We start from the raw sequence: 27,797 nt of genomic DNA on the forward strand, positions 1-27,797 counted from the left end.
AAATTTTAAAATGTTTATATTTTTATATGCAATGTACATTTGTGTTTTGGGGGTTGAGCAGACGTCGAGAGAGAGACTGTTGCAGTCTGTCGGTTGAATGAAGTGTGGCTTGTTTAACACCGGTCTGCAGGCCGCAGGCTGTCCTGGCAGGGCAGTGGCCCACGCCATGTGTTTTTTAGTACTTGTGACTCAGTTGGCCTAGGAATTCAAAGTTACTGTTTTGTTTTTTAGAGAATTAACCAAATAGCCGGGCGTGGTGGCTCACGCCTGTAATCCCAGCATTTGGGAGGCTGAGGCAGGAAGATCCTTGTGAGTTGGAGACCAGCCTGGGCTACAAAGTGAGCTCAAGGCCTGCCCAAACTGCATAGAGAGACCCTGTCTCAAAAAAAAAAATTACACTGAAAATTCTTCTAAATCCATCCCTCTCAGATATTTATTTTCCTCATAGTTCACGTTATTGCAATCAGTAATATTGCAATTTTAATACAAGGCCAGTTTAAATTTTATATAATGATTAATTTTTATTTACCTTTTTTTTTTTTTTTTTTTTTTTTAGTTCAGATTGCGCTTGAACTCCCTTGTAGCCCAGGCTGAGCTCAAACTCAAGACGCTCCTCCTCCTGCCTCAGCATCCTGAGGGCTAAGATTACAGGCATACATCACGAGGTCAGGCGAGGCTGTTTAATGCAGAGCTGTGAAAGCAGCGCAGTAAAAACCCTTCCATGGGGATATAGCTCAGTGGCGTGGTGCTTGCCTGGCAAATGTGAGATCCCAAGTTCTCGGATCCAAAAAAAAAAAGGCCAACAAAGCCCTTCCATGGGGCCTCCTGCACTGCAGAGTCCGCGTGGGCCCTGTGCACACAGGGAGGACGGAGAGGCTGCTTTCCCCTTTGGCTGTATTATCCCCAACGTGTTTTCCTCCGGAGCCCCGGGGAGTTTGTAGGGGGCTGAGGAGACTGCAATGGCGGTGAGTGAGGGGTGGGATGTTTTGAAGCCCCAGGTAATTTTAAATGAAATTCCGGTCTGAATTAGGTTTTGAAAATCAAATGTCAGTTTGACTTCGCGAGCTCCTGAGTAGATTTTCAGGAGTAACTCCTACTTCCCAAGCCCATCTAAATAGTTGTCTGTGCTTACAGCATCCACAATACCATATAATCCCGGCTCTCAGGAGGTCGAGGCAGGACGGGTGTGAGTTTGAGGGAGTCAAAACTACATAGCAAGACCCTGTCTCAGTATGCAAACAGCCAACAAAAAGATGGTGTTCAAGGTTTAGAAAAAGGAAGATTATATAATGTTAATAAAGCTGAAGGTGTCCTGAATCTGTGGTTACTCATTTGACAGATGAAGAAACCAGCACTAGAGTTTTAATAGCTTTACTGAGAGCTTACAATGTTTAGAGGGTAATGATCTTTATGGTAGTCTTGAGAGAGAGAGAATATGTGTTTGTGTGTCTTGCATATACTCAGAAACACGTGGACAACCAAGTCTTATTATAAAGAGTTTATTTACAAAAATCACATCTTTTAGCTGGGAGTGGTGGCACATACCTGTAATCCCAGCACTCAGGGGGCTGAGGCAGGTGGATCACTATGAGTTTGAGGTCAGCTTGAGCTACATAGTTCAAGGCCAGCCCGAACTACATAACAAGACCCTGTTTCAAAAAACCCTTTTGAACTATGGACATGGTACCATTCCAGGTTGGACAGCCTTGTGTTCAAATAGGAAACCCACCCTGAGGTGGGGGTGGAGAGGAGGTATCTATCTGTGTTATCTTCTATTTGTGCCAGTGCATTTTTAATGGGAAATTAATGTATGCTGCTTTAAGTGAATGGTAAGTTTGGGGGAGGGCAGGGGTTTTTGCCAAAGCAGGAAACAAACTTGAATGTCACACAAATTAGAATTGCCAAATCTTGAACTTCATAGCAAAGGAAATTGGTAGACTTTGTAATGGACATGGAGGCCACTGTTGAGGCCGGGAAGCCCTGGGAATGTGTCACGCATCTGCCAGACAAAGATGCTGGGAGTCTTCGATCCTGAGCCCCGTGGTTTATTGGGCATCAATCACCACTGCGGGACAAGGAGAGCTCAGCACGGCAGCAGTGCAGAGCCGGGGTGCCCATGGCGCAGGACCTTACTTCCATCCAGCCAGCTGGCCAACACGGCACAGGCACAGGGGGCAGCACTCATGGCAATCAGAGACCAGGACAGCCAGGTGCCACCCAAGCCTCCAGACGGGGGAAGGATGATGGCCACAGATAGCTGTGGAACCCAGGAGCCCCAGCCTAGGGCAGCCTGAGGCCCCTCCACGACATGCACAATACAACGTGCTGATCTGTTTTGACTTTTTTTTTGTGGAGGGTATCAGGAATCAAACTCACGATCTCATGCTTGCCAGGCAGGCACTTGTGCTGCTGAGCTTCTAGCCCTGACCCAAGGTGCTGATCTTACAGTGTAAAAATACACTTTTCTTCACGGTAAAGTAGACTTCTAGCTAACTTTTGTCCAAAGTGTCTCAGGAGGGGGTCACAGGGTAGGTGTCACACAGGTGCCCAGGCTGGTGCCCGCCACACCATCACACACTAGTTAAACTCAGAGTTCCAAACAGACGGGGGCGTGAGCTGGTTTGTGTCCGTCCTGCTCACATCATTAGACTGATTGGGAAAACATTTTTCTGAAAGAACAGATCTTTGGGAGGATAATCACAGGCTTAAATAAATTATCGGTTTGTTAACGATGCCATCAGCTGGGAGACTCTCCTCTTTGCACGTTTACTTAGGTGGTGACAAGTAGTTCTCTTCTGGGTCATGGTTACCCTCCCGAGCAACTCCAAAGCAAGCCAGAGTCACTGCCACTGCCGTGTTCACGGTTCGAGTGACTTCATCAGGCGTCTTCCCCAGAACAGGGTTTACCTCCATGATGTCCAGTCCCGAGAGGAGCCCTACAATCAACACACAGTGAGAATGTCATTTGTACAGTAGCTGACCTTTAAACATGAGTGCAGACCTAAGAGGTGAACTTGTAGCACAGAGATGGTAACCGGCGAAAAACCATTCAGTTACTGCGTCATGCACTCGGCATCCTGGATGTGTCCACTGGGGCTTGGTGTCCATGTCAGGGAGACATGAATACAAACAGCCCCGGGTCACACCGGTGCCCCTTACCCCCATGTCGCCTACCTGTCTTGTAAATCTCCTCTGCGATGTAGATGCCTTCTCGGAGAGACAGACCTCCCACGACCGGGGTGCCCGTGGCAGGTGTGATGGAAGGATCCAGCCCGTCGACATCAAAACTCAGGTGGATCGGCCTTTTCTTCCTTTTCAGGAGTAGAAAAGGGTTTCACTTTAAAGGCAATGGGGTACTGTTTGGGGGACAAGTACAGTGAGCAGCCTGCTCTATAGAATGTAGTGGCGTCGTGAAGGTCCAGGGCACCTACCTTCCCAGCAGATAGGCCAGCGCCTCCTCCATCACCTTGCCGATCCCCAGTCTGTCCACTTCGGTCATTGAGAAATACTTGATGCCCAGGGTTTTCACAATGTAGCTGTAAATGGAGAGTGATTAAGATAATCTGCGGTTAGTGAGGGTGACTCTGTGCCCACCTCGGTCACCTTCTAGAAGGAGACACGGTGAAGCTTGTGATATTTCAGTTCTGGAAATGTATGTGTATGTGTGTAGCTGTGTTTATTTTAACAGCAATCTCATCTCAGAGGCAAGTTGCCTGTATAGTTATACGTACGTAAATCCAGACACATATATGACTTGTTTAAATTACTTTCATAGGGATTTGGCCAGTAAGCATATCTAAGTGCGCAGAGGCGTAATAGTGAAAGCAGATCCCAGCACGGGGAAACTCACTGCTCGCCGGGGTCCACGTCTCTCAAGCCGATGTACACAATGTCCTTGGCAGACAGGCAGGGCGTCAGCCAGGAGAAGCCCGGGACCTCTGGGGTCTGAAAGGGAAGGGGAGCACGTTGGTGGCATGTTTCTCTCCAGCCAGTGCTGCAGGCGATGATGAGGACACCAGCTGGATTGCACATCTTACTTTTAGAATATAGATTTATAGGAAATCATACAAAGATCACAAAATTAAGAAAGAGGTAGATGCTGCCTCTGCTTGCAGGAGGCTTGGTGGTTTTAGGCTTACAAAGGCCACCTGTGGCTCAGCCCTGAGCCCCACCTGCGTCCCCTCGAGGCTCTGCTCCTCTGCTGGGCTGTCAGTACGGCCTCCATCCCCAGAACGGCCCAGAGTAGCTGGGGAAAGTTAGGCAAGGCTTGTTTGTAAAAGAATACTTGCCGCTGTGCTAGAAGGGATGGTTTAAAAAGTCAAAACAGTGGCTGGGGATTTAGCTCAGTGGTTCAAGTGCTTACTTGGTAAGTGAGGGGTTGTGAGTTCAATCCCCTGTACTTAAAAAAAAAGTCAAAACAGCTAGGATGGTGGTGCACCAGCAAGGCTGACGCAGGAGAATCACCACTTTCATCAACCCATCCTTTGCTTGTGTGCTACAGAGAAAATGGCTTGCGATTACTCAAAATAGCATAAGATGCTTCCAAAAAAACAAAAAACAAAAAAAACTTGGGAGGCAGGGGCAGGAGGACTGTCATAAATTCAAGGCAGGCCCCCACGCTGCAAAGTGAGCTCAGTGCAAACCCAAACTACTTAGCAAGATTCTATCTCATAACAACAAAGACACTTCCGGCTCGCCTCCGAGCTCCTCAGCTTGGGCTCCAGCCAGTCTTACCTTTCCTTTCAGCTCCTTCAGGAGGAAGGACACAGGTTGGCCATGCAAGTTCCCGGTGGTGGTGGTCACAGGAGTGTTGATATCCGTGTGAGCATCGACCCAGATGACACCGAGGTCAGGGTGGACTCTGGCATGGCCGGAGATGGTGCCAATCGCCAGGCTGGGAAGAGAAGTGCACACGTGAGGTTTGCAAAGCCGTCACGTAGGTCATCATACCAGCAGCTGCTGTGTGTGGCTGCTGGCTTCTCCGAGACAGAGCAGCTGCTTCTGCTGGGCCTTAGAGGTCACCATCAGACACTTCTGACAACAGAGAACAGGAGCTCTGCCAGCTGGCTGAATGAAGCCCAGGTGTTACTAAAGTAGTTACTACAGTGTCTCATGGAGTCACAGGTGATGGCCTAACCAAATGCCAGCCAGCAAGAAATCCCCTGTTGTGAGACACTGTTAAATTCTCAGGGTTAACCTTCTCTTTCACTACCCCCAGTCTCTTGGTAAATAATTCTCTCACTGCGTTCTGACCGCCGCCCTCCTGCCATGCCTGCTGGATCCAGAACTGACAACGTCTGTCCCAGAAACCCCAGCCTCCAAGTGTGTTCCAGAATGGAAGATGCACGTACTACGCTGCTCAGGAGTTAACAGACTGGGACTCACTAGGAGACATGAGATGGAAGGAGAGGAGAGGGAAGGGGAAGAGAATGAGGAAAGAGGAACAGTTATGGGCGTGTGCGACTCCACATAGCAAACATAATCAATTGTAGTGCAAACGTACTATGAAAAGAAAAAAGTAAAAACAATGCCTGTAGCTTCTCACTTCTGAACATGGAAGTATCATTCAAGGAATCCGGAACCTGCCTCTCTGGTGGCGCACGCCTATAGTCCCAGCACTCTGGAGGCTGAAGCGGAAGGGTTTGCTAGGAATTCAAAGCCAGGTGGGGCTACATAGTGAATGCATGGCCAGCCGGGACTACATAGTGGGGCCCTGTCACAAAAAGCCAAAAAAAAAAAAAGGATCGTGAACTCTCGGGTTATCAAAGTGGAGTAATCGTGCTGGGACATCCAGGCATTGCTTGATGTCCTGTTTTCCTTTAGGTTTCTCCTCTGGCTGCTTGCCACTGTTAAAATCTCCACTTACAAATGTTTCCACTTAAAAAAGAAAGTGGAAATTCTGAGCTCCAGGCTCAAGACTGCCAATTTGTTGCTCACAGCACTTGGCTTGAGGAGAAGAAAGTGAGGGTTGGGGGAGGGGTCAGGATGGGGGTGCTTCTTGTGGTAACATCGTCCTTGACATTGAGCAGGAGAAGGCTCGGTGCAAAGAGACGGTCTCTGCCACATTGTCCTTAATGGTGGGAATTTTTTTTTTTTTGTCTTTTTCCTTTTTATCAGTACCAGGGGTCGAACTCACGACTGCCTGCTTGCAATACAGGTGCTTATGCCGCTGAGCTAAATCCCCAGCCCCAATGGTGGGAATTTAAGAAAAGCCTCGATAGCTGACAATATGAATATATATGTATATGCATATATGTCATTCCTTGATGAAATATTGTGCAGCCATCAAAAGTGATGGTTATGAGGGTTTTGTGCATGTGGGACAGTAACAAGGAAATCTGTGCTGTAGATTAAGATAAAGGATATAATGCGCATGCATGTGTGCACACACTTTCAAAAGTTTTATAATGGAAAGCACGTACTTTTGTGCTGTTGGTATCATTCATAGCCACGTGGAATAAGCTATGGATTTCCTCCACCCCTACTGATTTAGACACGTGAGCCTGTACCTAATGCTGTGCTGTCACCGTTCATTTTGGGTGTATTTCCTGCTACACTAAGGACACCCTGTGACTTCAAACATTTGTTTCCATAGTTTACAACCTGTGTGCACTGCATTCTTTACAGAAAGAAGTTAAGCTGAGGTAGCAGTCGGTGCTTTTCCATCCACACGTCCTCTCGCCCTCTCCGCCCCCTGGTGCCCCACCTGGGATGGGGCCCCACACGACACCTGTGGTCTCCACCCAGAACCACGCCGACTCTGCCGCTCTTCTGCACCTCGGCCACCACACTCGCCAGCTGCTCGGTGGCTTTGCCCACAGCCCTGGGATTCTTCACGATTCCAAAAGGAGCGTCGTTAGGGACGTCCGCAAAGCACAGGTCCCCGTAGTCCTTCACATCACACTCTGCTGTTAAATGGAAAGTTCCAAGTTATTAAAATGCGTGGCAAGGGTGCGTGTGGGATGATTCAGGGCTGCCTGCCGGGCCCCGCCCTGCCACCGCCCTGCACCTGCTGGGTGCCAAGCCCTGCGCTGCCTCAGTCCATCCAGTTAAACAGGACTCCAGGGGCAGCGCCCCTCACTTCCCACCGTGCCCTGATCAGCACGTCGCTGCTGTGTCTCCATCCCTGTCCCTGCCTGTGCGCTTTCTGTCTTTCTGTAACAAGGGCATTTGGGTTCTTTAATAAACAGTTAACGGGTCCAAAGGAAAACACATGCACGTTGTCTCAGTTTCCCAACTCTGTTAACCACGAATGGTCCTTGGGTTTGATCCCATTCATCACTGCCAAAGCAGCTCGGCTTTCCTCTCCGGGCTTCACCTGCCTCTGGGTAGTGATGTGCAAGGGAGGGCCCTTAATTAGCTCTGAGCCTCAGATTTTAGAGCACGCAGAAAAGAAAACCTTTATACTTTTTAAAGGAAAATTTGCAAGTAACTCAGGATGTGGGTGTGCCTCCAGGAAGGCCCTGCAAGAAAGGCTTTAAAACTAGAGTTTCAGCCAGGAGCGGTGTGTCAGCCTATGATCTCAGCACTCTGGGAGGCTGAGGCAGGAAGGTCATAAACTTGAGCCCAGCCTGGGCAATCTGGCAATTTAGTGAGAACTCATCTCAAAAATAAGACAAGACAAAAGGCGAGGAGTGTAGCTAAGTAGCCCTGGGTTAAATCCGCAGTACCACAAGGAATAAAAATAAAAAGACTGAGCCGGGCGTGGTGGCTCACGCCTGTAATCCCAGCAGTCGGGAGGCTGAGGCAGGAGGATCATTGCAAGTTCAAGACCAGCCTGGGCTACAAAGTGAGCTCAAGGCCAGCCTGAACTGCATAGTGAGACCTTGTCTTAAAAAGACAAAAAATAAAAATAAAAAGACTGGGCAGGTAGCTCAGGTGAAGGCCCTAGGTTCAATCCTTAGTACTGCAACAACAATAATAATGGGTGGAGATATAGCTCAGTGGGTTTGATTCTCAGTATTGGAAAAAAAAAAAAAGAACAACTAGAGTTTCCTGCAGAACTGGTAGGGAGCAGCTGAGTGCTCTAAAGCACTGAGTCCCATCTGCAGGCCTTTTTTCATTTTTTAAATTTTGAAACAATGTCTACTAGGTCACTAACTTGCCTAACTGGACTGGAACTCTCCACCCGCCTTTCTTAGCCTCTCAGGCTAAGAGTGTGCCACTGTATCCTATTTATGAGATCTGATCCTTAGCCACTAAAACTCCCTCATTTTAAGGGCACAGGTCAGTGAGCTCGGGTAGTATCGACCATCTTATAACCACTGCTGCAACAGTCAGTGGGTGAAACACAGCCAACCCGGCAGCTGGGGCTTGCTGTCTCTTCCTATGCTTTTGTCTCTCCAGAATGTCCCACCCAGAGAATCAGCCAGCAGGTGGGCCTCTGTGCCTGGCCTCTGAGCAGGAGTCTGCGTTATTGGCCTGGTCCTTTTGAAGGCCGGGTACCACCTCACTATCACAGGACCGCATTTTATGTATTCATCCATCACTGATGGGCACTTTGTTGTTGTTGTTGTTTGGTGTTGAGACAGGGTCTCCCTATATAGCCCAGTTGGCTCCCTATATTGCCAGTTGGCGATCCTCCTGCCTCAGTCTCCCAAGGGTGGGGATTACAGGCACACATCACCACACCCGGCTCCATTTGTTTCTTATCATAAATACAGCTGCTACATATTTGAGTACAAGCCTTTACATGGACATTTGTTTTCTCTTAAGAAATATCAATAAGTAGAACTGCTAAATAAACATACATGTTCACTGAAGAAATTGCCAAATTACTTTCCAAAGTGACTCTACCACTTTATGTCCCACCGGACACAGAGGATTCCAGCTGCCCCACAAGTACCCACTCCAGACTAGGGTACTTCTTGTGCCTGTGGCTTTTCAATTCTCTGGTTCCCCTCCCACCCACCCAATGCCACTTCTTGCACATGTACGTGCTTTTGCACAGTAGTTTGCTGGAATGACAAACCACCTGAGGAATGATTTCCAGTGCCCTGCTTTCTAACAGAAGTGGCGGCAGTGACCACCAGGGCCACCGCTCTGTAAACAGCACTCTGACCGCCGCACCCCCTGTTCCCAGGGCAGGGAGGAAGCCAGGCTGATCTCCTTTCAACTTAAAAATTACCTTGTTCTTTCAGTTTCTCCAGCAGGCCAGCTCTTCTCAACGCCGAAGGGCCTTGTTCTACCCCGCCTCGAGGCTGCACAATCAGAACATAAAGCACTGCAGTCTGCATCCCAGCCATCCGAAGCACACACAGAGAGCTGTTTCACCCTTGCATCAGTTGAATTGGAACTGTTTCTATGTCAGCTCCTCCGGAGATGCCACATCCACAGACTCTTCTGTGTAACTTTCACAGTAAGGTAGACGGATGGACGGCTGGCCCAGGGCTAACGAGGGGCAGACACGGGATCATCCCAGTGCTTTGGGTCCCAAGACCTGTACCCCCTTGTTGCCCACATACTGAATCCTGGCAAATCATTCTGCTAGCAGGGACAACATAACGGAGAGCAGACAGAAACTGTAAGGCAACAGAGCATGTGGATATCGAATCCCAGCAGTGTGGGTGCTCGAGGTCATGGGGTAAAGGCGGGGTCCTTCTGACTTGGACAGGGACGGGGGTGTCAGCAAGGGCTGCCTCCTCTTTGAGCTCAGTCTTGTGGCAGGACTGAGAGGTCAGGAAAACGGGATAGGATGAGGGAGAAAATGTACACGGGGAGCAGCTTAGACAAAGACCCCAGAAGAGAAAGAATCCGGCATGCAAGTCTGCAAAGCACAAAGTTAGGGACACAGAGCAAACCATCTCCTGGAAGATGAAAGGACACGTGAGCCCAACCCAGGGAGCTTAGGTTCAGTCCTGGCCCTGCAGCCCCTGAGATGCTCCCCTCCACGCGCCAGGGGGAAGCTGCTCTTCTCTTTCCCGCCTGTGCCTTCCCCATCCTGTTTTCTAAACCGGACCTTCCAGACACTGGAAGTTGTGCGCTGCTGTCAGATGAGCAAGCAGTGGGCCAAGAGACACGCGTTTGTCTCCCAGATCGGCACTGGAGCCCTGAAATCGGCAATTATTTCTTCTGCAGTCAAATGAGAGCAGAACCTGCCCCGAATGTCAGGCAAATAGTCCCTGTCAAATTCCTCTCCCTGATGTCAAGGCACCCCATGTGCTCTGCCTGCCATACTTTCTCCCTTCACTCCACTTCCGTTTTCCTGTTTTATTTATTTATTTTTTGGATTGGCTCGTGATATTGTACTTCAAGTCTATGTGATGTCCTCATTCACCTAAGCCGCACCTTGAGAGAAACGACTCAAGGTGATCAGCCTGTCTGTCACCTCGAGCTCTTATTCTTCACAGTGAATTCATTCCAAACTGTGCTTCCTACCAAGCTCTTCCCCAATGGAGAAGCTGCAGTGTCTCCTCCCTGTTTGACCCTTATTAAGGTGCTACTTGGTTTATATTTTGCCTTTAGTTTTGTGTCTGTTTTTGTTTTTTTCTCTGTTGTCAAATTTCAATCTAAACTTCCTTATCTTTAGGACACTGGACGTGCGCAGTTCTGACGCACAGTGAATTCTCAGCACATTAACAATTCAATGAAGCCCTCTAGCCCCTTTGGCCCTTCCCCTCTCAGAAGTCAGAACAAACCGCAGAGAACCTTTAGATGACGCTGTATTTGCTCTGAGACAGTCGTAGAATTTCTCAGACACTTTCTAGTATTTTTTCCTATTTGTTTGGCTCAAACTGCTTCTCGTGACTTTTTTTAAAAAAGAGATTTTTTTCACTAACTAGCCCAGGCTGGCCTTTGAGATTGTGGCAGTCCTCCGGACACAACCTCCTGAGTGCTGAGATTAGGAGAGTGCACCACCGCGCCTGGCTGTCACGGGGTCTCCCCTCATTTCTCCGTTATCTACCCACAGACTTCCTGGACAGAGCTCAGCTCCTCACTGGCCGTAGGTATGAGATCCACTATGCTGAGCTGTCTCAGGGGCATCAGCGCAGGACTGGAGGACTGGCATTCAAATCAAGCAGTCTTGCTACAGTCACATGGTCAGGGCTGTGTGATCTGAACAAATTACCAGGCCTCTCTGAGCCTGATTAACCAAAAGAGAAAAATAATACCTGTCTCACCGTTTACCAGCTGCCTTGCAAGGGGTCAGGGCAGAGGACACAGCTCTTTCTCAGATGCAACTGTGCGGTCACCTGCCCTCTACTCTCTTTTAACCTTTTTTTTTTCTTTTTTAGGTGGGGAGAGATGCTGACAAGTGGCCATTTTGCACCTCTGTGGCTTAGCACAGAAAAACTGATCTCAGTCAGCCCTTACAATCATGGGATAGTAAGCATCATTTTTGTTTTTTGAGACAGTAGTTCAGGCTGCCCTTGAACTTACTGTGGAGCCCAGGCTGGTCTTGAACTCATAGGAACCCTCCTGCCTCAGTCTTCTGAGTGCTGGGATTTGAGGTGTGCACAACCACAGCTGTCTAAGAAATCTCATTTTTTTATGGTCATGTTTTAATGGGAGATGAGCTGGGGGGGATTCCTGAGATGGGAAATATATCAAGATGTATCTTAACACATCATCCCGTCCCCTTCCAGGCTAGGGACTTGCTAGGCCCAGAGGCCAGAGCGTGTTCCTTCTCTCTCCCTTCTTCCTCCTCCTCTCTCTCCCCTCTTCCTTTCCCCTTATTTCCTTCTTCTTTCCAGTCAGTTTTCTCAGTCTATCTGAGTCATCATCCATGCCAAGAATAGATGAGTCTTTTGTAGGTTTTGAAAAGAAACACAGGTCAGCACACACCCCTGTGTTCCAGCTGAGCTCTTGGAGGGTTCCGGGGCAGGGAAGTAATATTTACTCACAGTGCAAATGCCGTTTGGGTTCTGGCTCTGACCTCTCCCAATTCCGTGTTGCAATAAAAAGTCAGAGTTCACAGAAAGAATTCAAAACTAAGAGGAGGTGAAAGTCCTAGATCCTAAGAGAACCGGAAGGCCGCTGTGAGAGAGACTCAATCTCAGGAACTGCGACTCACATCTTGCCTTCGCTGGGTGCCCCCTCTCCCTTTAAGCACAGAACTGCCAGTTCTAAGGTATTCTGTCATCTCGTGATTGCCAGAGTACGTGTGACTGGCAAAAAAGAGACAAGTTAAACATTGCTGTCAGGTGCGGACTCGCACTTTGGTGGCTTTGGGGTGATGAAAAGATTGAGCAGCTCATTTCCTGCCAGCGGGGCCCATATGTAGGTCAGCTGTTCCCCACCCCAAGAGATGTCCATGAAGGGTTCTAGGCCTTGAGCTTTCCCAGGCTCACTGATGCCCTCCGAGGAGGTGAGTCACACAAAGTCACATAAAGCAATCGATATTCACATTTACCAAATTTAAAGAAGCCTAAAGCTTCCCACACATCCATGAAAACTTCCTAAGCATCCATCACCCAGGCAAGCAGAGGCGTTTTTACAGTTCTCTCTCCTCTCCATCCTCAGGAGACAGCCCAACAAAACCAGAGAAGGAGCCACAAGGCAGAAACTGGCATTTCCATTCAAATAAATTCTTTTTGCTGAAATGTGAGCAAACATTCAGTAGATTTAAATGAAACTCAGCTTGGCAGAGAGCAGGGCTCAAAAGCATAGGTAGCAAGAGATGAGACCCTAGTAAGATAATGTCACAAGATGGTAAGCAGGCTTTAAAGCATGCATGCTTTTGCCAGATAAGGTGGGGAAACTGAATTAACAAGGCAGTAACCACGGAGGCATCTGAAAGTTCCCAAAATACCCAGGAGGACCTGTCCTTCCAAGGCAGGCTTTTTACTCACCTGCCCCTTGGAGAAAGGGGCTCCGATGACCCCCATGGATTTTGACTTGGAACTCATGCTGCCTGCTGCTGGTCCCGCCGCCTGAGCTGTCCGACCAGTGGCCACTCTCTGCCGCCTGCAGATGAGCATGCATGTTTTCCACTTATAAATAGGTTTGCCCTTGTTTACTTTATTCTAATGAGGACAGCTGGCTCCGCCCCTAGCAGGCCTGGCCCTCCAGGATCTTGCGAATTCCTGGGAGCCTAGATCTCTAATGAAGTGAGCGTTATTCATGTTCCTGGTCACACCCTTTTTTGGAAAGCTAGCTGAGTGCCATTAATCCTCCTTGGACAAGTGGCAATTACATGCGGTTTCATAACTGGGAAGAAGCACAATAGGTCTCACCTCCCAGGGCCAGGCACCTCCTCCTGGCGCGGAATTCCACCAGCAGCTGCAGAAGGACGGCTGAGGGGGCTGAGGGTCGCACACTCCCACCCGGCCCACTCCGGAGTCCAGGTGCCCTGTGCTGGGGTGACTGGCTGACCCACCACGTGTCGCTGTGCACCCCGGGAGGGTGTTCTCGGGGATGGTGTGTTACTTCCCTTTTGTATTATTATTATTATTAAAGTTTATTGGTACCATTTAGATGTACATAATAACTATCACATTCATCACGGGGAACTTGAAGCTGTACGTGACACACGTGATTCCTTTTGCCATTCCTCTCCCCTCCCTTCAACTCCTCCTCCCCTCCTTATTGACAAAACTGTTTTTCTCATTTTTTTCTTTTCCCTTTCTTCCTTTCCCCCCTCCCACCTTGTTAGTTCCCCTTTTTCTTTTGAAATTTCTTCCTATTTCAAAATATTTACTGTACTTTGGTTCTTACTTACATTTTCAGTGTCTCACACCAGAAAGACAAGGCAGTATTTACACGTGTCTGATTTATTTCACTTAAGGATATAGTCTCAGGTGCATCCATTTACCTATAAATGTGTCAAATCTATCCTTCTTTATGACCGAGTAGTATTCCATTGCATTAAAAAACATCTTTTTTATCCATTCATCAGTTGATTGGCATTTGGGCCATTTCCGAGATTTAACTATTACAAACTGTGCTGCTATAAACATGGGTGTGCATATGTTGTTGTGGTATGATGCTTTCAATTTGTTTGGGAAGAACTTTGCCACCAGTATCCAGGCTTCCCTGAAGATTGTCTGTTCCCCTGAAATGTCGAAGGGTAGGTGGTTCTCAGGCTTTAAGTCTGTCCCAAGATCCCACATTCCCACTTTATCAGAGATGAGAAGTTGGCTCAGCACCCCATCCTTTGGTACTGGACTCAGGTGATGGTTATGACCCAGACAATTAAAGCCTTGTCATTCGAGGGAGAACAACCAAGTACCACAGGTCCGCTAATCCTGGATAAAGAAATCTCCTTTTTGATTATTATTTTGGAAAATCAGTTAGTTGATTGATACCATTCTTGATATGCACATGGAGGAAAACAGCATTTTAAAATCATATCGTAATCAAGATACAGGAATAGCTAACACTGAGCTTCATTTTCTCTTTCTTTGGTGTTTTGGAGATAGCATCTCACTATGGAGTTCAGGGTGGCCTTGAACTCCCGGCAATCCTCCTGCCCCGGCCTCCTGAATGCTGGGATTACAGATGTGCACCTCCATACCTGAGCTTTAATTATGTGCATGATGATCAGTTTATGTTCTCTCATTACCTCCTTATGCCACTGTTACATTAAATATTCTCTTTAGGCAGTAAACACACTGCCAGAGCATTGGAGATTAAGTGCGCACACAGTCCTGGGAAGTCGCATGCCCCTGTGGGAGGGTGTGGACGGATTTCTCAGCTACACCCGCTCCTCGGTGCACTCCTGGGAAAACTGCGATGATGCACTGCAGTGACTCCTGCATCCCCACAGACGGAGGCGCAGCTCGCGTAGCTAAAGCTGTGGGAACAGCCTGCGGCCCATCCACGGGTGAGCAGGAAAAGGAAGAGCGGGCTGGTGCACAGTGGGCTGTGATTCAGCCACAGAGGAGGTGAAATCAAGTGTTCTGGGGGAGATGGCTGGAACCGGAGCTGGTTATGTGCGGTGAGCTAGCCTCAGATAAGTATCCCGTTTCCTCCTGTAAGAGGGATTTTTTAGAGCAAGGTCAGGAAAATAGAAAGTAAACTAGTGGAGATCAGGAAGGAGCTCGAGGGAGAGTGAAGATGCAGGGAGGGGGATGGGCACAATCAAAGCGTGATCTGTGCGTTACCGTTACCAGTGTGCCAGGGAAGCCTGCTGACCTGCATTACCAACATCACTAAGTTAAAACATAGAAAAGAAAGGGGTGTGGTTCAGACAAGGGTCTGGGCTGTCTGTTACTCAAGAGAGAAAAAAGAATTTAGAAAACATGCACCCAAGGGCCCTCCCAACTTTAAAACTGTATGATCACGATTTTAAAGGAAAATCCTCCTCCTTCCTATGGAGGGGAGAGCCATGGGTTATTTAAACCCCATGAGGTAGAGGTTTTGTCTGCTACCCCACGCCCCCAACACAGCTGACTGGCACTGAGTACATAGTTTTCGGTGGATAAATGGAGTCAGGCTTGTTTTCCAGATGAGCTTCCTGTTTCACTTGTGGATTCACCATATAGTCAAAACATACGGCCAATGTTTAATTTGTTTCTTTAAAAAAAAGTTTTAGCGGAGTAAAAGGCACATTGCCTTTAACTGAGTCTCCCCCTCGCTCTGAACACACTACCCCACCACTCCTGCCGCTACCAGAGCAGGTCTGGAAGTCCCCCCGCAGCAGCATCTTTCCTCAAGAGATGTGATTAAAAACGCGGTGAACGCTGCTGCCAAGTTCAGTGGAAAGCCAGCTCATAAACACAACACAGCGTGTCCTCCCGTCTGACAAGCGTCACTGCTCCACAGTCCAATGACCATGCAAGATAAATATTTTGAGCTGATCCAGGACACAGAAGCAACCTTAAGAGTGCAACTAGAGACACAAAAGATGACTGTCAGAACTGTATCAGAAAGGGGCACGAATGACAGCATAGGTGTTTTCAAAGCAAGGAAGACTATTTTGGAAGGATTTATGACAGTTTGTTTCTTACTGTAACACTTTTTAAAATGTAAACTTTCCCTCTATATTTCAGTCACATCGTCTATGTTCCAAATATTCTTTGTATAGTTTACTTATTAACCTCTTACAGTACTGACACTGCAAGCGACTTTTCTTAATCTGTCAGAATCTGATAATTTTATGTGTGTTATCCTTCAAAATCCTCAGTTCTAAAATAGCTGAATAATTTTGCCCTCCTGCCTTGTGCTTTGTGTGTTCTAAATCTTGCCCTTTCCCCAAACCACAAATATTTACTTCTAAATTTTTCTTCTGTTTGTTTTAAAGTTTCTCTTTCACATTTCACTCTTCAGGCCACCTAACACCACCTTTGCACATTATGTGAATTCCAAATGTACTGCTCTCCTTTATCATCCAACAGGTTCATCCAGAGCATCCATCAAACAGCCCTCTTGTGTTGCCAGGGCTTAGAGTGTTATCTCCTCATACTCAGTTCCCTTTCAAAAAGAGTCATGGTTGTGAAATTTCTTCTGTGCCATTCATTGGCTTAAAAAAAAAAATCTATGTCTGTACTAGATCAAGAATGTTTTATTGTTATTTATTATTATGGCTTTATGTTATATCTTATTGCATAGACAGAAGTAACAGATTTTCTATCTGTCAAATTTCAATGACAGAAATTTATTTGCTTCTTCTCTTTCTCCTCCTCCTCCTTCTTTTTTTTTGGTCTTTTTGAGACAAGATCTCACTATGCAGTGCAGGCCGGCCTTGAACTCACATTATAAGCCAGACTGGCCTCAGACTTGCAGCAATCCTCCTGCCTCAGCCTCCTGAGTGCTAGGATTTACAGGGACACACCACCACACCTGGCTTGAATGTTAACATTTTAAAAGGCTTTTGCATACCAAACTGACCCTGGTTTTCTGTCATGTAAGCCACAGGTCACAGCACTTTGATGCAAGCGAAACAGAGACTCCTTGGCTGTCACGTCTTTCTTGGATCCCTTTTGTCAAGGCTGAGTGTCACCATCTACTTCCTGATTCCTTGTATTATGTGGTTATTATTTCATTCAGGTCATCAACTTGGTTACTTCCTTCAAAACATCTCACAACTTCCCTCTGATCTATGTAAGTGGAAACCCAGAACCAGTCCTTACACCCAATTGTACTTGGGGTCATCTGCTCTGTCAAGCACAAGTTTGGCAATGCTTGCATTTTCCAGCCCATGAATAACACTGTTGACCAAGGAATCACTTGTGTAAGAGCCGCATGGGTACCAGCAAGCGCAGCCCTCCGTGCCCGGCTCCCCTGCCATGCACCAGGCCGTAGGGTTAGCTGTTGACTAAGTCCCAGCCCAACCGCCCAATCTGGCCCCAAAGAGAAATCTGTTGAGTGTCTCTGGGAGAGCTTTCGTCATCTTCCACTCTGACTTCCTGGTAGAGGGAGATGAGCAGCTGCTGGAAAGTCCTGTTCCTGGTGACCTCACGCTGACTTCTAAGGATCACACTTTCTTTTTGTCATAAGCACAAAGTCTCATTTCAGTATCCAAAGCTGTCATCTCAGGACTTCTAAAGAAGCTGTGCATGCGTGTGCGTGTGCGTGTGTCCTCTTTCTGGCTCATTCTTTCATTTATCTTGGAGTATATGTATGTAGGGGAGATTTTTAAAGCTCTTCTAACAGTAAAGGCCTCTTAACCAATCTTGCCCTGCCCCCTCCCTGGTGTTTCCTGCAGTAGAAGCGCATCACATTTGACCTTGAGCCTAAGACACTAGAATAGGACCTTGTGCATAGTGGTCATCTTTCTTACTTTCCTATGGCTGCTCTAACGAAGTAGGTGGCTTCAAACAGCAGAAATATTGTTCTCTCTGAGCTGGAGGTCTGAAATCAAGGCTTTGGTAGACTCACGCGCCCTTTGAAATCTGAGTGGGAATCTTTCTGTGCCTTTTCCTAACCTCAGGTGGTGTTTTGGAAATCTCTGGGCTCCGTGGCTTGCAGATAGGCATCTCTGCAGTGCTTCACACTCACATGTTGTCTTCTTATGAGGACACTGATAATAGTGTCCTAAGAACCTGCCCTGTTCCGACACGGTCTCCTCTTAGTGGATTATACCTGCAGTGACCTGGTTCCAGATAGAGCCACAGCTGACCGCAGTGACAGTAAAGGTTTCCACACACACTTGGGGAGGATATGTTCAGCCTCTAAGGCATTTCCACTCAGGTTTTTGAAATAATAAAACATTGTATGATAAGCAAAGCCAAAAAATGGACGCATCTCTGGTCCTCTGTTTCTCTTTCTGATGCTCTGCGCTACGGACCCATTCCTGCGCTAGGTTTTCATCCACCAGCAAAGATCAAACACACTTTTTAGGTGAAGCCCAGGGTCCTCAGCACTTTTATGAAAGCTGAAAAGCTGAGAAAAGCCTGTAGGGCTCCATATCTAATGGGGGGACTCTGGGAATTGTTTCCTTTGGTGCCTGGATTTCTCACCTTCTCCTTGACTGCTTCGCTCACCCAAGTGGAAGCAGCTCTGGGGAATGGCGCAGGGGTCATCAGACATCCACATGCATCATCAGACAGCCACATCCCTGATCCCTGTGGACACAGTGAGCTCAAGGCAGGAGTGCTTGGGACAGACGGTGACTCAAAGAGAGAGCTTTATTCACTTGGATGCCGTATGAGGCCTCCATAGGGCTCACCTGGTGCCCAAATAAAACCCTCAGCGTCACTCCTGATGTCAGGGATCTGTCTCATTTTGGAAGCCGCAGCTCCAGGTTCCCAGGAGCCTACAAACAGGAGAAGGAAGGAGGCATAGATCACCGCTTATTCAAATCACTAGGTCCTCGGTCACACGAGCTGTTTCTGTGTGTTCCTAGAAAGACCGTGGGTACTTGACACTACCTCAAATTCGCAGCTAAGAGTTGCTACTGTGTATCTCCGTTACTGGGATGGGTTTACTGTAAGGTAATCATGGCCTCGGGCATAGAATTAGAGACACAAGAAGCAGCCGTGGCCACTCAAGTAGACTGATGTGTCCAAATTACAAAGCCAACTGAGCCCAGAACTAAGAATGAAATCCACAATTCTTTGGGTCCCTCAAAGCTGTCCCTTTCATGCCACCTTCTCCAAACCTGTAAGACTTTTTCATTATAACAAGTAAGATCCAGCCTTTCGCTCTTAAAATATTAGAGATTGTTAGAATCTCAGAAATAAAACCTGATGAGAAGTGAATCACCCCGCTAAAACCTTGCAAAGATCTGCAGAAAATTAATCACTTCCTCCATGAAACCCTGAAGGTCAAACCAAGTTTATGTTTTGGTTTTTCACATTTTCTTTCTTCCGAGTTGACTACTGCATAGTGGTCATCCTACTAAATGATTAGTGTCCTTCAAGTCTAACTTCTCTGAAATATGAAACTAAAATTAAAAGAAAACTTTTATTTTCTGTTGAAGAATTTCAGTGTATCTATCACTGGATACAAATTTCTTCTGTTAAAAGAAAACATTTATTTAAGGGGATGGTGGTTTTCTTGCAACATAAAATATCTTGGCTCATGCTGTAGGAACTACTTTATTGAGTTTTGTTTGAGACATTTCTGAAGAAAAACGGATGTGTCTAACGTATTTTGAGATTTTTCTCTTTGACCTTGATGTTCTATAAGCTTAGTGTGCTATGTAGGTATGAATTTCAATATTTTTTGAACTTAAATCTGTGTATTGATATGGTTTATCAGATTTTTTAAAAATTCCCAGTCATTTTTATGCATGTGAACATCTTATATTCTGTGCTCATGTTGTTTCTTCTCCCAGCAGTAAAGATAAATGCATGTTAGATCTACCTCTATTTTCCTATCTCTTTGTCTTCATGTTGCATTGTGGGTAATATCCTTCATGTTTTCCAATTCTCTCTTCAGTGAAATCTGTGTGACGAATTCTTAATTTTAATTACTATGTTGTATTATTCATTTCTTGTGTGGTTTCCTTTTCCTTGTAGCTATTAGCAAGTTTGCTATTTATTCTTTAAACACAGGAGTCAGAATACTTACTAAATGATTATGTTGTATAGTGCTGGCTTCTATGTGTTTTGCTAGGTGACATGGGTCAGTACCCTTAACTCAGAATCACAGGGTGAAATTGTCACCTTTAATCACCTACTAATGTAGTATGCTCCATTTTTTTTTTTTCTTTGACTTACATGAACTTCACAAACTTGTGTTTCTCTGAGGTGTCCTTTGACCAATTCAGGCTTTCATTTTCTCAAGAACACAGAAGTAACATTGTGTACATCTCGGCCTACTATAATAGGAAGAAGGGACGTGGACTTTTCCCACTCCAGTTGACCTTAACCTGGATGACGTAGTCAGTGTTTCTTCTCTGTAAACTGTTTTTCTCTTTGTAATCATTAAGTACAGGGTGGAGAGCGAAGCCTGAATATTGTATGATTATCCTGTCTTTCGTCACACCTAACCTCTAAAGCCTCACATATGTTGATGATTATCAATACAATGATCGTTACCGTGATATTTGCCAAATACCAATTGTCTATTACCATTGTTTATGTTTGTTAGTTGGGATTCTGCTCTTAGGAAGACCCTTCATTTCTCTCCCAGTTCTCTTATTCAATAATTTACCCCACTATGAACCTATTTTACTGTATGGAATATAAGTAATTATTATCATTATTTATTTTTTTCCTCCTATTGTCCCAGATTATGTCTGTCTTTTAAGCAGGCTGCTCATTTACCCCAGAACCCCTGGTACTGTTTATCTGAAAATGGTATGGGGGGACCAAAATCTGTGTGTCTATTGATAATGTGAAATCATTGTCTCTAGGTTCTTTCAAAACAGAGCTAGGATATATAGTTACACACAGACACACATGCACACACACTCACACCTATTCTTATTTCTGTATCTAACACCTGCAAATACATTCAATCCTTACATTCATATGGACCCTCCAAATGAATTGAATGGAATTGATTCTAGCCATTTGTCTTTCCTTACACAGAGTTTCTTTTCTTGTGAAAAATCTGATTTTCATTCTTTTTAAAAATGTATTATTTTTTATTTTAAAGAGGATAAAACAGAATAAAACCAATCAAAGCAAACCAGTATAAAAGATATGGGACTTCAAAACATTACAAAATCAACAAGTTACCATAATGCCTTTTGATATCTTCAAAATAGCTGCAGATAACTTCAGACATAGTGAAAATCAAACAGAATAGAACAGAAACAATAAAAACATAATAATGAATGTAATAAAGGACTTCAAAACAAGCTTATAGTAAATTAAAAATTGCTACCACAATATATCTTGCTGTCTTTGAAATAGTTGCTCCTGCCATTGGATTTGACATAATCAAACAAAACAAAAGAGATTAAAACCCAACCCAACAAAACAATAGAAAAATGATATAGAAGACAAGACCATAAGGAGTCAACAAGGACTGCAGCCCTCAGAAGGAGATCCCCCCAGATGCCACACTGTGTACCGCTATCCTCTGAACCTGTGATCAGACCACTGGCCCTAGACCTGCAGTCTAGTGAAACCCCAAAGCACCACAGGCATCCAATTGCATTCCACCTCCATAGCTATCAGCACAGCCTGTGTTTCTCTGGAGAAGCTGGTTGCTTATGGGGTGGGGGTGGAGGAGGTTGGTACTTCTTATTTGCCAGCTGGTGCACTGGAAGGGGTTTGGGGTCTGTCTGTTATAGCCTGGCAGCAGCCCACACATGATGCTGGTCCCCAGACTGAGCTTGTTGTGGGTGTTGCTTGTTCTCTCTCTCCTGGGTCTTCAAATGGCCCTGACTAAAGGGTAGAGGCTGGAGTCTGTCCTGACTTCCATTTTCAACAATCTTTATATGCTGTATGCATTTCTTTTTAAATTTCTCGTCAGATCTTTTGTCTATCTTTTCTTCTCCTTTGTTTTCCCCAACTTATAAGTTCCTTTATATTGAGGCTACTAGCTCGTCATTGCGCAAGTATGTTGTTTTCCTTTACATTTTTGTTCTTGCCTTGCAGTACTGAAAAATGGTCTCTCCCTTTTTAGAAATGATAGATATGTCAGATACATTAGATAGATGTGATAAACATGCTGATTGTGGTGATGGTATTACAGATTTATGCAGATGTCCACACCCATCGAAATGTGCGCATTATAAACATGCTACTTGAGCATATCATTTGCATATCAGTGAAGCTTTCCTTTTAACTTAAGTTTGATTGAGAAATTAGTTCATCAAATTCCTCATCTGGTATTTACTTTCTTAAAAGAAAGGGGGGCCATGTGCACTAACCACCCTCCTGCAGGAGGGTGACTGAATCAAACTGGAATCCCCTTCTCTCAGGAGCTGTCTTTCACTTTGGTATAGTCAACGCTCGTATAAGTGGGAGAAATTCATAGCTCTCCATAGCAGAAGGCCAGTGTGGGGGAAAAGGCTGGCCATGAAATTATTTAAGAAAATACCTCCTTTTGGTCTTCAAATAAAGTGACAACCAAGACATTGAGCACTTTGAAGTAGCAGACACATAAAACAGGCACATCAATGACAAGGAAATCATACTTCTAGCATATGACTACTTACTGTAGATGACCTTGACTAGGTTTAAGATTTTCACAAAATATCACGTTATTTATATTCTAAATAGCCAGTGTTTAAATCTACCAGCTGTTCAATTGCAAACAAGCCCAGAAAATAACTATAAATGTTAAATGGGAACTAAATTGTATGTAATAAATTACATGTTATATATATTTGCATTGTTACATACATTTATTGATGATCTGTGTATTCAGTTTAACTGGTTGGAATTTTCAACTTACTCCACTTTTTGATTTGGAGTATCAATAGCCTATCAAAAATGTGATGGATTCTATATAAAAACTCATGATATCATTGGGTCTTTGCATATTTTAGGGTCTTTGTTCCCTCAATTTTGTTTAAGGGAATGATTGTTGGAGAAAGTGGGATGAAAAAAAATTCTTAAAAATTAGACTTTGATGTAATTCCTATTTCCCACATTTGATAATCATAATGAAGGGATGATTTGAAATGCATAAATTAGCACAAAACAATTTATATTATAAATAACTGGTTTGGGTGGACCTGAGCCTTAGTGGGAATGCAGAAGTCCATGGTCTGCTGAGCAGAGAAGGAAAAGACACAGCTATGCCTAAAAATAATCTATGCTGTTTGGGATCATTTTAGAAAATATTTGAAAGAATCGTTCTCAAATAGCATGCAACAGCTGACCTCATGTTCCCCATCTTCCTGCTTTGTTATTAGAACAATAACAAGTTAGGAAAACCCTGGGAAAATCTAATTATGCACAGATGCGGAGCAATAAGATTTTGCAGTAAATCTGTGTTTTTTTTCCTCTTCCATGTTATCCCAGTGACAATCAGAGGGAGAAAGCCAGGCAGAAAGTACACCCAAGTTGATTTCCTAAAGTCCTTGGTGTGGACAGAGGATTCGGGGAGTGTGCATATTGAAAGTCAGTATACAGTCTGGACCACGCGTTTGGGTTAGAAACATAAAAAGGGAAGTTTTTTTCCAAGAAAACCCTGGGGATTTCCTAAGCATGTGGAGGTGTGAGAACGGTACTCTGTTCCTTGGTACAGAGGTGGTGAGATCCTTGTTTCTTGGACGGCTCATCCTTCTCTTTCCTGTTCCTGGTTCTATTTTGCAGCACCCAGAGGGCACAAGAGGGAGATGTGCTTTGACTCACGTATGGGAAGCAGTCAGAAAGGTTTCTGCCCCTGACAACAACTTGGCAGCTACTGAGGACCAGTGGGCCGACGGGAACTTTTACACTGAGTCACAGACACATCCGTGGCAATCCTGGTGACCAACAACTCCACGTGACCCCATTTGCTGTGAAACCTGGCTTTGGACAAAGTCTTGACCCGTCTCAGGATGAGGCGGTAGAGAGAACTACTAAGGACTGGAGTTTTTCACTGGGCGAAGGGAGAGCTATAACGTAAGATTCAAGGGGACTTTTAGGAAAGGAAGGAAATTTTCTTTTTGTAAACGTGGTATACAATAAGCTGTAATACTAGTATTATCTGATGGTTAAAATAAACTGCCTTTATTTTTAAAAACAGAGTCAAAATTATTCAAGGAAGACTTCCGGGAGAACATGGCGGACAGATAACAGCAACTACCGGAGGCTCTCTGAAAACGAGGCTCAGAAGCCAGGTATGGTGCGGACTAAAGAGACATAAGCAGGTGGAGTTATGCTCTGCTGACTCAGGAACAAACTCGGCTGAGAGAAACCAACTTGGAATGCAGTCCTGGTGCTAAAACAGGAACAGAAAAGCCTTGCTGCTGAGGCTGGACCCTGCGCCATTGGAAGCTGCGATTTGGGTTTCCCGCCGCGCGGTGGCTGGCTGCCTCTACAGCGGCTCGGCAAGGAGAGAGACGCACGGAAACTCTGAGAACGGGAGTCTGCGAACGGAGTCGAAAACAGGATGGGCAGGGAGGCATGTTCTGACTTGTGGCGAGGTGAGTGAGAGAAACTGACACTCCACCACAGTTTGACTCCAGCGGAGGACTTTCTGGGCCCGGGCAGTCCTGTGGGAGCAGGGCGCGGTGGCGACTCCAGCCACACATTCCCCTCTTGGGCGGGATTGGTGAAAAGTGCCTGGCCTGCGTGACGCTGCCGGCGGACCCAGTAGGCTAGCCCAACCCAGATCCCAGAGCCCGAGGGAGGCCGGGAGGGGCGGGCCCCACGTAGGCTGCCTGGTGTGCAGCAGTGAGTGGGAACACCTAACCTGCGCAATTCGATCAGGCTGTGGCTGACGGGGAGAGAAGCTGGGCCTCTCATATAAGCTTGCATATATAAGGAACAGAGAATATGGGAAGAGGCAGCAACAAGAAAGGCTCCTCGGCCCCCAATTCTGAGAAACAGGCAATAGCAGACACCGCACCATTACACATAAGGCGCCATATAGAGAGCCTCATAGACCAATTCAGGAATGAAGTTATCAACGACCTGAAGCTAGAAGTATGCAAAATAGTTAGAGAAATGCTAAGTACCACCCAAGAAAAAACAGATGGTGGAATGGAAGAACAGAAAAAGAGGGGAGAATTGTTTGATGGAGAAAACAGAGAAAGCATAGAATACGTGAAGCAGGTTCAAAGGGACTACCAAGATACTAAGAAGTCTATCGAAGACTGGCATAACAGCTTGAAAGAAACTAAGGACAGACTATCTGAACTGGAGGGCAGAATTGTAATATGGGAGAATGAAATGAAAAACTTCTTAAAAATAACAAAGAAACAAACAGCAATAATACAAAGACAAGAAGATGATAAGAGGATCCATAACTTAAGGATTAAGAACATAAAAGAAGAAGTAGGGACACAAACAAATGAACTACAAAAGCTACTCACAGAAATAATCCAGGAGAATTTTCCTAATTTAGCAAAAGGTAAAGATACTCAGATGTATGAGGCATACAGGACCCCAGCTACCTACAACCCAAACAGAGCAACACCCAGGCATATAATAATAAAAATTCCAGAAATTCAATACAAGAACAGAATATTAAAAGCTGTCAGAGACAAGAAACAGACCACTTACAAGGGAACACCCATCAGAATTACAGCAGATTTCTCTGCACAAACCATCAAATCACGAAGAGCGTGGGGGGAAATAATTCAAGCTTTGAAAGATAATAATCTCCAGCCAAGATTGAGATATCCTGCACAACTGTCCCTGGAAATTGATGGAAAAACAAGGTGCTTCCAGGATAAAGAGGAACTGGGGGAATTTGCAACCACCAATTCAACTCTACAGAGAATATTGCAGGATATTCTAAAAAAAGAAAAATACAAAGAATCCAGAAATAATGGAGGCCACAACGAATGGAGCAGAGAACAAAGTGAAGAAGACAAACTGACAGCTACTGACAGAATAAGAGCTCAACAGAAATGAGGCAGAGAAGATTGGATGATAGGAACAGCTATTTTGGAGAAAATGACATCTTAATAGGTAATACTGATTTAGTATCATCTTGTTTTGAAGTCTCATCTAGCTTTTGTCCTTCTGTCTCCAATGGTCCAAATAGGTTGTATCTTACTGGATTTTATTAGGTACGATAGTATAAGCAAAAACCTTTTAAAGACAAGGAGATTATACAGAAACCATTGTTCATTTTCTGTTAGTCGATTCTAAATACTCTGTAATGCTGTCATTCTCTTAAATGGTTTTACGTTGTTTTGATATACTTAATGCTACAGTATACGAAGTTGTACTCAAGGATTTCAAGGAAAGAGATAATATGGTAACTACTTTTAGGTCAGGATTATCTGGTGGTGAAACACTATTCTGCTTAAATGGTTATGTTTTGATCTGTGCTGTTTCGTTGTTATGCCCTCTTTTATCTCAATCTCCACTCCATTATTTACTTTTTTTATTTTTATCCTTTTAATTAAAGGAAAAAAATAGCAGGATATATTATAGTAACCCACTTTGACTTTCCATTACCTCGATTTAAAGCCCTGTATTGCTCTCACCATCTGGTTTTTAACTGATGTTCCCCTATTCTGTTTTGCTGGATAGTATCAGGTTCGAAAATTTAGGCATCAGCTGTGAAGATAATGAGATTCATTATAACGCCCATTCTCGTTGACTTTTATCTATTTTTGAAGACCTACAATGTCTCCAATGTTTTGGTTTTGTCGGTTTTATTCTTTACTGTTTTGTTCAATTGTATTGTAACTAACGATATAGGCAATTCTATTAGAGATAGCGGGAGGCATTATGGTAACCATTGTTGATCACCTTGTATTATGTTTTCACATTATCTATTATGTCCACCCTTTTGACTTGACCGATTCTGTTCTGTTATGTCACATTTGGTTTTACTCTCTTCCAAAAAAGTAATAAGAACCATGGGAGCAATGAAACCCAAAATGTGTAATAGTCATTGTACAAAAGAGAGGAAAACAAAGTGCTCTATACTAAATAACTGCATGTATATTTAAGTGTATAAGATAGAAAATGATATCACAGAGTTTTATTGGATCATTGAACAGAACTGTTTGCAGTATCATTGATGGAATGTCCACTTTACAAGCTTTAATTGTGTGACTTGAACAATTATTTCTAAGATGACAATATGTAATCCATTAACTAGTGATTTCCTACTGTTCATTTTTTTTCTGCAAATCTGTATAACTTGTACACTTTCTCTGCTTTTTTTCTTTTCTCCTTAAATAAAATTTAAAAAAAAAATTATTCAAGGAAGTAAACAACATAGTAACTACTACAATCCTGGAAATTTCTGCTACAATTTGAAGTTGATCTATCAGCCAACCTCTGAGGCTTTTAGATGTCAATCTGTCCCAAAGTCAAAGGCATTAGCTACAGGCAAGGGAGAGGGAAGCTGTATCAGGGAAAATCCAAGAAGATAAGGGGGAAAGAATGACCTTTACAGCTGGAAAGAGCGGATGCCCTGCAGCTAGATCTTTTAAGGTTTAGGGTGTAGTTGCATCTAAGTCTACAGCTTTGGATTTTTTTTTTTTTTTTTTTGAGAATTCAGTCATTTCTTTGATAAATGATCAAATAATACCCAAAGGCAACATTTACAAATTTTTACGTGTTTATACAGAAAGGTGTGTTTAATTTTGATATAATGTGTATACATATAAAATATTTTATTTTTATATGCCTATTATCTTTCTTTCTTTTTTTTTTTTGTGGTCTTTTCTGAGACAAGGTCTCACTATGCAGTTCAGGCTGGCCTTGGGCTCACTTCGTAGCTCAGGCTGGTCTTGAACTCTGAACAATCCTCCTGCCTCAGCCTCGCGAGTGCTGGAATTACAGGCATGCGCCACCACGCCAGGCTCTCTTCTCTATCTTTCTTAATTAGTACGTATTTGCAGCACACAATGATTATGTTTCCTAATCTCGTCATCCCTCCCCCCTTCCCGT

The 27,797-nt window shown here is 44.8% G+C and overlaps 1 protein-coding gene across 1 annotated transcript; it reads right to left on the minus strand.

The window, feature by feature from the left end:
• Positions 1 to 1,483: 1,483 nt before the first annotated feature.
• Arg1 (arginase 1) lies at positions 1,484 to 12,948 on the minus strand. The gene is made up of 8 exons (XM_005003110.3): positions 12,792 to 12,948; positions 9,128 to 9,200; positions 6,731 to 6,908; positions 4,735 to 4,894; positions 3,851 to 3,945; positions 3,432 to 3,536; positions 3,175 to 3,311; positions 1,484 to 2,936 (listed from the first exon to the last, which is right to left on the minus strand). Exons 1-8 carry the CDS (start codon positions 12,918 to 12,920, stop codon positions 2,767 to 2,769), a joined length of 1,047 nt encoding a protein of 348 aa, XP_005003167.2. The 5' UTR covers positions 12,921 to 12,948; the 3' UTR covers positions 1,484 to 2,766.
• Between the last annotated feature and the right edge of the window lie 14,849 nt (positions 12,949 to 27,797).

Source organism: Cavia porcellus, unplaced genomic scaffold (genome assembly GCF_034190915.1).
Source record: "Cavia porcellus strain 051 isolate PalLab524CR breed Dunkin Hartley unplaced genomic scaffold, mCavPor4.1 scaffold_22, whole genome shotgun sequence".
Classification (NCBI taxonomy): Eukaryota; Metazoa; Chordata; class Mammalia; order Rodentia; family Caviidae; genus Cavia; species Cavia porcellus.

What these genes read in the sequence shown, in the direction of transcription:
- Arg1 (XM_005003110.3), bottom strand. Translation starts at nt 12,920, where the DNA reads ATGCTCATCTGCAGGCGGCAGAGAGTGGCCACTGGTCGGACAGCTCAG. An exon ending in GTTCTGGGTGGAGACCACAG is followed by an intron (nt 4,895 to 6,730) that starts GTGTCGTGTGGG and finishes TTCTCTTCCCAG; the next exon opens with CCTGGCGATTGGCACCATCT. An exon ending in TGAAGGAGCTGAAAGGAAAG is followed by an intron (nt 3,946 to 4,734) that starts GTAAGACTGGCT and finishes CTTCCCTTTCAG; the next exon opens with ACCCCAGAGGTCCCGGGCTT.